This window comes from Harpegnathos saltator, unplaced genomic scaffold (assembly GCF_003227715.2).
Source record: "Harpegnathos saltator strain DR-91 unplaced genomic scaffold, Hsal_v8.6 scaffold38, whole genome shotgun sequence".
NCBI lineage: Eukaryota > Metazoa > Arthropoda > Insecta > Hymenoptera > Formicidae > Harpegnathos > Harpegnathos saltator.
In genome coordinates, this window is record NW_020230183.1 from 2,103,412 (window position 1) to 2,114,855 (window position 11,444).

The 11,444-nt window shown below is 46.6% G+C and overlaps 2 protein-coding genes across 4 annotated transcripts; both read right to left on the reverse strand.

Moving 5' to 3' along the window:
* Positions 1-1,057: 1,057 nt before the first annotated feature.
* LOC105187352 (uncharacterized) lies at positions 1,058-2,010 on the reverse strand. The gene has a single exon (XM_025300623.1). The coding sequence runs from the start codon at positions 1,678-1,680 to the stop codon at positions 1,315-1,317; it is 366 nt and encodes a 121-aa protein (XP_025156408.1). The 5' UTR covers positions 1,681-2,010; the 3' UTR covers positions 1,058-1,314.
* On the reverse strand, positions 2,005-11,393 carry LOC105187353 (odorant receptor 46a). 3 transcript variants are annotated; one of them, XM_025300619.1, is made up of 5 exons: positions 9,961-11,393; positions 5,118-5,516; positions 4,828-5,029; positions 4,207-4,362; positions 2,005-2,871 (listed from the first exon to the last, which is right to left on the reverse strand). In XM_025300619.1, the coding sequence occupies exons 1-5, from the start codon at positions 10,320-10,322 to the stop codon at positions 2,824-2,826; spliced, it is 1,167 nt and encodes a 388-aa protein (XP_025156404.1). In that variant the 5' UTR covers positions 10,323-11,393; the 3' UTR covers positions 2,005-2,823. The 3 variants fall into 3 exon arrangements, with proteins under 3 accessions (XP_025156404.1, XP_019698824.2, XP_019698823.2); XM_019843265.2 differs by lacking the exon at positions 9,961-11,393 and adding an exon at positions 6,235-7,726; XM_019843264.2 differs by lacking the exons at positions 2,005-2,871; positions 4,207-4,362; positions 4,828-5,029; positions 5,118-5,516 and adding exons at positions 6,739-7,780; positions 8,247-8,402; positions 8,869-9,070; positions 9,159-9,554.
* Between the last annotated feature and the right edge of the window lie 51 nt (positions 11,394-11,444).

Here is an 11,444-nt window from a genome sequence, read left to right on the forward strand (position 1 = left end):
CTCGTTGTGTATATCTATCATAGAAGTAGCACAGAAAGCTCATAAATTCATAAAATGCATACCTGCAAGCGATTTTATATTAGCGTTACTTTTTGTTTTCCAATTCCGCTCACTCAATCGAAACATCTTACCACGACTTACCGCATTTAAATTATAAAAATGAAGTATCACTGTATTCCTCTCAGTGTAAACTTGAAACTGAGTTTGCGCTTTTTTGCGCTTTTTTGGCTAATTCACAGAAAACGAGTGAGACAACTCGCTACCGCTTGAGATTTTGCATCGCGACATGCGCAAAGACAGTAACATACATGACTAACTCGTAAATACCAAGGTGATGACGTGTGTTGCCCGAAATCATCCTCTTGTCACGATGTGGCGGATCGGCCGAATACCATCCCCTTTGCCCGTTGGCGGCTTTCTCAACCGTTCTGCTGACCAGTTTGTGCAGACACCTCTCGAAGATCTCGAGTTGCGCGCACGTTTGCAGAAACAGGCCGCACACGACGGTTTCCGTGCCGACGCTGACGATGGTGGCGAAGACCAAAGAGAGATCATCTGCTGAATCGACGTGATCCAGAAGGCCAAGGATAAAGTTGAGTCGTACGGCAGCCACGCTCTGTAAGGCAAGATACCCTGCATGGCGTTTAGCGCCGATCTGACGGTAACGCACGTAAGGGAGATAGTGGCCAGAATCGAGTACTTGATCGAGCACAACCTGGAAAAATGAATACCACATTGATGTTGCCAACGAGAAAGCACTACCCGACGTACAGGATGGTTTACGTTATTCCGTCTGAAATTCGGAGTGCTGATAATATTCGACTAACTGTCCTCGGTCATCTCAGTCGAGTAAAAAAAAATTTCTATTTGTTGGAAAATATTTAATATTAGAGACGTAAAAATTTTACTGAGTATTTTTTACGTGTCGAAATATAATATATATTTTCCTAGAATTTTTCGTAATTTCTTTAAGCTATTTACCTGAATGAATTTTGTAAATCCGACATGAAATTCGTAAATAACGATGTGAAAAACTATTACAAAACGTGTATCCAATTAACATTTATTCAGACTTGCACTAATTTTGTCCTATATGGTCACATTAGATCCACCATGTTAAAATCCGATTTTAGATTTGTGTCACCTCGGCCACCGAGAAGACCAAAAAGAGAGAAATGCAAGATTTCACAAAAATCTGTCTCCAGGTAGAGAAAATGTACCATACTAAAAGTTAATCGACGATTTTTACGAAACGATTCGACCGAGGACCTATCGGGTCCTTCGACCTTCCGGCCCCTTGCCGAGTAGAACGACCTACCTGATGAACACGTCGAATTTCGTCTGTATCGCCAACTCGTCCGCGTCCTGAGGCTTGCACGGCTCCCGCGACAACGTCTGCACCAGGTCGATGATCACGTCGCGACGTACCATCGCGGTCGTCGCCTTGCAGCAAATAGCGAGGATGGTCATGAACATGAGGGAATTCGTGATGAAGTCGTCTACGTTATCGACCATGAAAACGAGATTCATGAGTTGGGTCAGCATGAGGAAGTATATTGGGACTATCGTGCAAAAGCCGAAGACGTTGTTCAGCAGCTTGGCGCAACTTGACGTCCACTCGACCGGTCGCCATACGCCTCCCATAGTGTATAGAAAAAAATTCAACGAAAGCAGTTCCATGCTGACGACCGCGCGGCCGCGGGCTCTATCGGGACATCATACGCGCGCGACACTTTGCTATCTCTGACGATGCTGAGGCGGTTAGTTACCGTGATTAATTATCGCGAGCGGTCTCGGTCGGCCTTAAGACGAATCGAGCTCGAGCGACGTGCGCGTGTCACATTTTGGCACCGGGTGTCATTTTTCGCTTTTTACGTAATTATGTAAAGTGAATTTGTTTTGGCAACGTCGGTATAGAGAACGTCGGTATAGAGGAAAGAAAACGTGCGCTGGTGCGTGATCCGCAAACGACTCAGGAATGTAATTTCTTCTCGATATCGCGGAGAAACCGGCGGAGAGACACAACAAACATAGATGATAGAGCGCGAACTACGACGCTCTCTGCGAGTTCCAACGGCATTTTGTGGCTATATCATTAATGACGGTCATTAACGAAACGGAGTCGTCTCTATTACGCTGAAACACTCCGCTGCCGGTGAATATTATTCATCAGGGTTACCTTTCTCCAACGAAGCTTCCCTCGTGCCGCTCATAAATACTGCAGGATCGCTTTATTTGCAGCGTTTAACGGCCGCCGTCGCACGCGAGATATACCGCGTCGTCGCCTTGCCGTCCCATGGAATGTTTATGGATTCTAATGTCGCGTCGCCGGCAATTCGATTTCTCGCTAAATTGTGCTTCTTTCACGAGAGTGAAGTTCTCCGAGCCCTTCGATACGACGCGGTCAGGGGGAGGGGACAATGTGCAACCCCGGAGGTGTTCTCTTCAGGTTTAGTGTCTCCGCACGCGTGTTCCCTTGTCAAGCGGAACGACAGAACGTCGGGAGAAAATGTGTCAACTGTCGAACACGCGCGAACTTTTGCCCATTACGGAGCGGATTTCGATTTTCATTTCTGTCCTCAGCCGAAATCATAGCCGCTTTGGCGCAAGTGAGTCGGGATTCAGGCTGTTCGCTTTCCGTCTGTTTTTCTCGCGAGTGTGCCGATTTGTTGCGCTCGCGTGATTCGGACGTGGGGAACAATGCAAACACGCAGGCGGGGATTTTCACGTCTACACAACCGCTATTATTGTATGCTACAGTTCCGTAACGTTGTCATTAATCCGATTGATAACGATTACTCGTTATTCTCGACCGTTTCCATCTCACGACTGTTGCAGCACGTTGAACGCCGAGTACGATGTTTTCAAAATCTGAAAGAGACGCGCGGTCAGTCATTTGGAAATGAACTGCATGCGTCAGGTGTTTCGGTTAACTCTGAACCCCTTCCGTGGCAGAGCAAAATTCAGTAAAATGCTCTGAAACCGCCCCAAAAAGTGACGGGGCGGATTTTTTCAATAATTTGTATACTTCAGTTTTTTTTGGTCGCTGAAGCCGAATTTGAGGTAAAAATATAGAAATTCAAAATGGCGGATCGAATATGGGGACTAAAATATTTAGCATGCTTAATGTTATAAATAAAAGTAATTAGACATTTCTCAAGTCACTAAATTAACGATTTTTATATAAAATCGCTCTTATCGCTCTTGCTGCTCGCTGCGAACTCACTCGTTCGGTGCTCGCTCTTCGTCGTACATCCTCTGTTTTTTTGGTACTACCGAACACTTCGGATTCCTTTAAGCCCGTGTCACACTACAGATTGAAGATCAAGGATTGCGGATTGAAGATTGATATTTGACCAATCGGAATGAAGCAAATCAAGACCGAAGTTCGTTGATTCGTCGAAATCTAATCTTCCAATCCGCAATCCTTGATCTTCAATCCGTAGTGTGACACGGGCTTTAGACGCTGCGGTCAAACGACGCCGAACGTCGCGCGAAATCCATTGATGGCGCTGCTGCTCTGTTCTAACGACGCCGATCCCTCCATCGGACGCCGCGGTCTCTCCTCAGTTTCTCCCTCTCGCCCTTTCTCACTCTCACACATCCCGTGTGTGAAAAGAAAATTTACAATTTTCCGACATTTTCATTTGATTATAGTTTTTTTTATTAACAAATTATAAAAAGCTAAGTTGAAATTCGTAATCAGCGACCCAAAAAATACTTGATAAAAATTCTACAACAATAGTTATTACACTTAAAATTCAATACAATACGAAAATGATCCGGACGCACCGGTGCGTCCGTGCCACGGAAGGGGTTAAAGGCAATCATCAAAGAAAATCATGTCAGTGCACCTCAAAAATTTTACACTCCAATATATACGAATATATACCAATATATCCAATGTATCCGAAATATAGTGTTTTATTATTATTAAATTTTAGATGAAAAGTAGAGAAGTTTGCAGTCTGGATAATTTAACATTTTACAAGATCAAAGAAAAATCATAAGTTGACATTTCGCCCACGGTAGTCTTTAAGGGTGAATTTTCAGACTTGAAGACGGATTGCTTCTAAACACGGACTGCTTCTAAAGACAAGTCCTTTTTCTGATTGAATAGTTTACGTAATAAATAATAAACAATACGCATTCATAGTCGACCATGAGGACTAACCGAAACACCTAGTTTACCGTGGCAATACTAACGTTGCTGTAAGACTGCAGAGACAGAGTTATGAGGAAACTACTGGTGAATTTGATAGGAATTGTACTACGTATCATGATCATCAGCAGATCTTTCTTCTCCCTGATCGTCAGCAGAGGCCAATCCGTGTGGTATATCGCGTCTCCTACATTCGTACTCTATCGACATGGCAGTAACAAAGTGACTATTCAGCAGTGACAGTCACACAGTTCGCTGTCAACTCTAAATCCAATCTCACTCCGGCTCCAGTCGGAATTTCCCTCCTACTTACGACCCGAATATACCGACATTTGTAGTTTTCAGGGTAGCATTTAACGGTAGCATTTGTCTGTACAAGACTCGAGCTTCTGCTTGCACGTCCAATAAGCGCTCAAGTGCTTCTCATTTGGCGTCTCAACGATGAATCAAATTTTCAAGCCAAAGGGCTAAAAATTCCTCCTGCTCCTTCGGCTAGAAGGAGAGCTAGAGCACATCAAACGATTGGATCGTCCAGAGTAATAAACGGATGAGCCTCAAACACAGGAACATCTCGGAATAAAAGCATCGGGAGGGTCTGAAGTAGAAGAAAAATGTCGACTCTCCCGGGACGGAACGGAAGACGAAGACGCAAATGGGCCCCTTACCTTAAGTATGACTTCGTTCCCGGACCAGCAATAGACATAAATTTGCACAAACATGCAGATGGTGTATATCACCATGGTCGCAGCTGCGGACTCCATGATGTGAGATGACAAGTAATACACACTGGTACACAGTATCAATATACTGCCGAAGAACTGAACGAAGAGTATCTGATTGAACACGTTGTTCACCGTTCTGGCGTACCTGCGATGCGCGTCGGATGAGACAACTCAGTACCGCTCGAGATTTCACATCGCGAACATGCGCAAGGACAGTAACATGCATGACTAACTCGTAAATACAGAGGTGATGACGTATGTAGCCGGAAATCATCCCCTTCTCATGAAGCGGCGGAGCGACCGAAGAGCATCCCGGCTGCTTGCCAGCGACTTCCCCAGCCGTCCTGCTGATCACCAGTTTGTGCAGACGCCTCTCCAAGATCTTGAGTTGCGCGCATGTTTGCAGAAGCAGACCGAACACGAGAGTGTCCGTGCTGATGTTGATGACGGTGGCGAAGATTGAGGAGAATATCTGTTGAATCGACGTGATCCAGAAGGCCAAGGATAAAGTAGAGTCGTACGGCAGCCACGCTCTATAAGGCAGAATACCCTGCATGGCGTTCAGTACCGATCTGATGGTGACGCCCGTGACGGAGCCAGTGGCGAGAAGCGAGTACTTGATCGAACACGACCTGGAAACGTGAGTGCCACATTGATGTCGCCAAAAAGAAAGCACGATCCGACGTACAAAGTGAGTGCAGTGAGCTCGCGATATTTTGCCCGAAATTCGAAGGACATTTCTGGCGAGAGGCGTTCCCTGTGCTACCAGACGTCGCAATTCACATGGACTTGAGCGTTATTACGACTCCTGACGACGTGGAGGAAAGGCACATTTCGCCAGATCGAAGTTACACGGGAAAAATTCACGTAACTGATTTCCCGTTCTCAAAGGACGAGTCCAGTCGAGAGAGAGAGAGAGAGAGAGAGAGAGAGAGAGAGAGAGAGAGCGAGAGAGAGAGAGAGAGAGAGAGAGAGAGAGAGAGGTTGCGGCGAACGGGAAGATTCTGAGTGCAGTTCTTTTTCTTTTATAAACAAATATCTTGAATGAATTTTACAGATCCGATATGAAATTCGGACTTAACAATCTGAAGAACCTTTACACCATGCATCTGATTAAAATTTATATAGATTTGCACTAATTTACCTCTATATGGTCACATTTGATCCACTATCTTAATCCGACTTGAGATTTGTAATCGGCGAGCCGAAAAACATAGTAATGCAAGATTTCACGGAAATCCGTCGACTAGAGAAAATATGCCATTCAAAAAGTCAAACGACGATTTCTACGAAACGATTCGACCGAAGACCCATCGTGCTTCCGGCCGTTGGCCGAGCGGAGCGACGTACCTGATAAACTCGTCGAACTTCGTCTGTATCGCCGCTTCGTCCGCATCCTGGGGCTTGCACGGCTTCCGCGACAACGTCTGCACCAGATCGATGATCATATCGCGACGTACCATCGCGGTCGTCGCCTTGCAGCAAACAATGACGATGGTCATGAATATAAGGGAATTCGTGATGAAGTCGTCTACCTTATCGACCACGAGAACGAGATCCATGAATTGGGTCACCATGAGGAAGTACATTGGGACTATCGTGCAAAAGCTGAAGACGTTATATAGCAGCTTGGCGCAGCTTGACGTCCACTCGACCGGTCGCCATATGCCTCCCATAGTGTATAGGAAAAAATTGAACGAAAGCAACTCCATGCTGACGATCGCGCGGCCGCGGTCTCTATCGGGACATCATACGCGCGCGACACTTTGCTATCTCTGACGATGCTGAGGCGGTTAGTTACCGTGATTAATTATCGCGAGCGGTCTCGGTCGGCCTTAAGACGAATCGAGCTCGAGCGACGTGCGCGTGTCACATGTTGGCACCGGGTGTCATTTTCGCTTTTTACGTAATTACGTAAAGTGAATTTGTTTTGGCAACGTCGGTATAGAGAACGTCGGTATAGAGGAAAGAAAACGTGCGCTGGTGCGTGATCCGCAAACGACTCAGGAATGTAACTTCTTCTCGATATCGCGGAGAAACCGGCGAAGAGACACAACAAACATAGACGATAGCGCGAACTACGATACTCTCTGCGAGTTCCAACGGCATTTTGTGGCTATATCATTAATGACGGTCATTAACGAAACGGAGTCTCTGTTACGCTGGAACACTGCGCTGCCGATGGATATTATTCTTCAGGGTTACCTTTTTCCAGCTAAGTTTCCCTCGTGCCGCTCATAAATACTGCAGCATCGCTTTATTTGCAGCGTTTAACGGCCGCCGTCGCACGCGAGATATACCGCGTCGTCGCCTTGCCGTCCCATGGAATGTTTATGGATTCTAATGTCGCGTCGTCGGCGATTCGATTTCTTGTTAAATTGTGCTTCTCTCACGAGAGTGAAGTTTTCCATGCCTTTCGATAGGACGCGGTCGGGGGGAGGGGACAATGTGCACTGCGCAATCCCGGAGGTGTTCTCTTCAAGTTTAGTGTCCCCTTGTCAAGTGGAACGACAGAACGTCGGGAGAAAATGTGTCAACTGTCGAACACGCGCGAACTTTTGCCCATTACGGAGCGGATTTCGATTTTCATTTCTGTCCTCAGCCGAAATCATAGCCGCTTTGGCGCAAGTGAGTCGGGATTCAGGCTGTTCGCTTTCCGTTTGTTTTTCTCGCGAGTGTGCCGATTTGTTGCAATCGCGTGATTCGGACGTGGGGAACAATGCAAACACGCAGGCGGGGATTTTCACGTCTACGTAACCGCTATTATTGTACACATATATGCTACAGCGCTGTTATCGTTGTCATTACTTCCGGGCGCGATTACGCGTTATTCTCGACTGTTTCCACCTCACGACTGTTGCAGCACGTTAAACGCAGAGTACGACGTTTTCAGAATCTGAAAGAGACGCGCAGTCAGTCACTCGAAAATAAAGTACATATGTCAGGTGTTTCGGTTAACCTTAAAGGCAATCATCAAAGAAAATCATGTCAGTGCTTGTCATAGGCGAAAAAAATTGTGCCCTCCAATATATACATTTTTTATTTTAGAAATAAAAAATGTTAAACCGATGTAATCAAATGTTTCATTATTATTAAATATTAGATGAAAAGTAGAACAGTTTGCAGTCTGGATAACTTAACATTTTATAAGATCAAAGAAAAAACCATAAGCTGAAATTTCGCCCATGATAGCCTCTAAGTGTTAATTTCGAGACTTTAAGATGGATTGCTTCTGAAGGCAAATTGCTTCTAAAGACAAGTCCTTTTTCTGATCGGATAGTTTACGTAATAAATAATAAACAATACTCATAGTCGATCCTGAGGACTAACCGAAACACCTAGTTTACCGTGGCAATACTAACGTTGCTATAAGACTGCAGAGACAGGGTTATGAGAAAACTACTGGTGAATTTGATAGGAATTGTACTACGTCTCATGATCATCAGCAGATCTTTCTTCTCGCTGATCGTCAGCAGAGGCCAGTCCGTGTGGTATATCGCGTCTCCTACATTCGTACTCTGTCGACACGGCAGTAACAAAGTGACTATTCAGCAGTGACGTTCGAATCACACGGTTCACCGTCAGCTCTAAATCCAAGCTCATTTCCGGCCCGCGTCGGAATTTCCCTCCTACTTACGACCCGAATACACCGACATTTATAGTTTCCAGGGTATAACGGTAGCGTTTGTCCGGACAAGACTCGAGCTTCCGCTTGGTGCATGTGGAATAAGCGCTTAAGTGCTTCTCATTTGGCATTTCAACGGTGAATCACATTTTCAAGCCAAAATGCTAAAAATTCCTCCTACCCCTTCGGCTAGAAGGGGAGCTGGAGCACGTGAATCGATTGGATCGCCCAGAGTAACAAGCGGATGAACCTCAAACACCGAACATCTCGGAGTAAAAGCATCCGGGGGTCTGAAGTAGAAGAAAAATGTCGACTCTCCCGGGATGGAACGGAAAACAAAAACGCAAATGGCCCCTCACCTTAAGTATCACCTCGTTTCCGGACCAGCAATAGACATAAATTTGCACAAACATGCAGATGGTGTATATCACCAAGGTCGCAGCCGCAGACTCCATGATGTGAGATGACAAGTAATACACACTGGTGCACAGTGTCAATATACTGCCGAAGAATTGCACGAAGAGTGTCTGGTTGAACACGCTGTTAACCGCTCTGGCGTACCTGCGAGGCGCGTCGTGTGAGACAACTTGCTACTGCTCGAGATTTCGCAACGCGAACATGCGCAAGAACAGTAACATGCATGACTAACTCGTAAATACGGAGGTGATGACGTATGTAGCCGGAAATCATCTCCTCATGAAGCGGCGGATCGGCCGAAGACCACCCCGGCTGCTCGCCAGCGGCTTTCCCAGTCGTCCTGCCGATCACCAGTTTGTGCAGACGCCTCTCGAAGATCTCGAGTTGCGCGCACGTTTGTAGAATCAGGCCGAACACGAGAGTCTCCGTGCCGACGTTGATGATGGTGGCGAAGATCACGGAGATTATCTGCTGAATCGACGTGATCCAGAAGGCCAAGGATAAAGTCGAGTCGTACGGCAGCCACACTCTGTAAGGCAGGATACCCTGCATGGCGTTCAGCACCGATCTGACGGTGACGCCTGTGACGGAGCTAGTGGCCAGAAGCGAGTATTTGATCGAGCATGACCTGGAAACGTGAATGCCACATTGATGTTGCCAAGGAGAAGGCACAATCTGACGCATCAAGTGGATGCAGTGAGCTCGCGATATTCTGCCCGAAATTGTCGCGGGACGTTTCTGGCGAGAAGCGTTCCTTAAGTTACCAGACGTTACAATCCGCATAGACTTAATTTTTTTAAACGTTATTTCGACTCCTGATGATGTCAGGAGGAAACGCACATTTCGCCAGATCGAAGTTACACGAGAAAAATTCGCGTAACTGATTTTCCGTTCTCAAAGGACGAGTCCAGTCGAGAGCTTGGTTGCAACGAACGGGAAGATTCTGAGTTCTAAGCAGTTCTTTTTCTTTTATAAACAAATATCTTGAATGATCTCATCTCCCTTCCGGCCTTTCGCCGAGCGAAGCGACCTACCTGATAAACTCGTCGAACTTCGTCTGTATCGCCGCTTCGTCCGCATCCTGGGGCTTGCACGGCTCCCGCGACAACGTCTGCACCAGGTCGATGATCAAATCGCGACGTACCATCGCGGTCGTCGCCTTGCAGCAAACAGCAACGATGGTCATGAACATGAGGGAATTTGTGATGAAGTCGTCCACGTTATCGACCACGAGAACGAGATCCATGAATTGGGTCACCATGAGGAAGTACATCGGGACTATCGTGCAAAAGCTGAATACGTTGTACAGTAATTTGGCACTGCCTGACGTCCACTCGACCGGTCGCCATATGCCTCCCATAGTGTATATGAAAAAATTCAACGAAAGCAGCTCCATGCTGACGATCGCGCGACCATGGACTTCATCAGGGCATCGTACGCGCGCGACTCTTCCTTACCTCTGACGACGCTGAGACGATGCGATTAATTATCGTGATTAATTACCGCGAGCGGTCTCAGCCGGCCTCAAGGGGAACCGAACTCGAGCGATGCGCGCGCGTCGCATTTAGCGTCGGGTTTTATTTTTTCTCCTTTTGCGTCATTGTGTGAAATGTACTTGGATTGGCAATGAGAACGTTGGTACAACGAAAGGAAAAGAAACGTGCGCTGTTCGCGCGTGATCCGCGCACGTATTAATTGTATTAAAACGCCCGGTCTCGGGAATATGTGTGTCGCAGCGGGCTACTTTTTCTTCTCTTTCTGAGATATCGCTTCTCACGCTTGTCTATCCGGCACAATGTAACGGGACATCTTGACTCAGGAATGTCACTTTTTCCCGATATCACGGAGAAACCGGCGGAGAGACGGACATAGACGATAACGCGGCGCGGACTACGGTACTCTCTGCGAGTTCCGATGGCAATTTGTGACTATGTCATTAATGACGGTTATTAATGGAGAGAAGCTGTATCGTGTCTCTCTGTGCATGAATTACGCTACTCGCGGCTCGCCTTGCCGTTTCCTCGCTGCCGCTCATGAATATTGTAAAGTCGCTTTATTCGAGACAACTGAGGGCGGTCGTTCCGCGCGTTCGAGCTGATTTCCGTATTTCCGGCCGATGAAACGTTTATTGATTTTCATGTCGCGTCTTCGGCGACTCGAAATATTAATTTGTATTTTCCGCGAACTTATGTCAGCCAACTGTACAGCGCGACAAGGAGGCGACTGAGGCGCAGCACAATTGGATCCGCAAGTTTACTGCAAGTCCGTCTGTCTTCCGCTCGCGAGCCACGACGAGTACCGGAAGAAGACGTGTTGCAGCTCTGGCATGTACACGCCGAGTGTTTTGCGTTCGATAGTTAAGGTATTTTTGTTGCAGGCAGTACGATCTTTTGTAAAGACGTCTTCCCAAATAATGTAACCGCACGTGTATATGGTATATGGACGATTCAGAAATTAGATAGCATTATTTTCCATGAGTGATGAAAGAGATGCGACCTAGACAAGGTCGAGTTCGAAG

Bases quoted from the DNA above. Each gene is read 5' to 3' on its own strand.
- LOC105187353 (XM_025300619.1), bottom strand. From the start codon at position 10,322: ATGGAGCTGCTTTCGTTGAATTTTTTCATATACACTATGGGAGGCATA. The intron at 5,517-9,960 runs GTAGGTCGCTTC...TCACGTTTCCAG, and splicing joins AAGTTCGACGAGTTTATCAG to GTCGTGTTCGATCAAGTACT. The intron at 2,872-4,206 runs GTTAGTATTGCC...CGTCTCTTTCAG, and splicing joins CTCTGCAGTCTTACAGCAAC to ATTTTGAAAACATCGTACTC.
- LOC105187352 (XM_025300623.1), bottom strand. From the start codon at position 1,680: ATGGAACTGCTTTCGTTGAATTTTTTTCTATACACTATGGGAGGCGTA.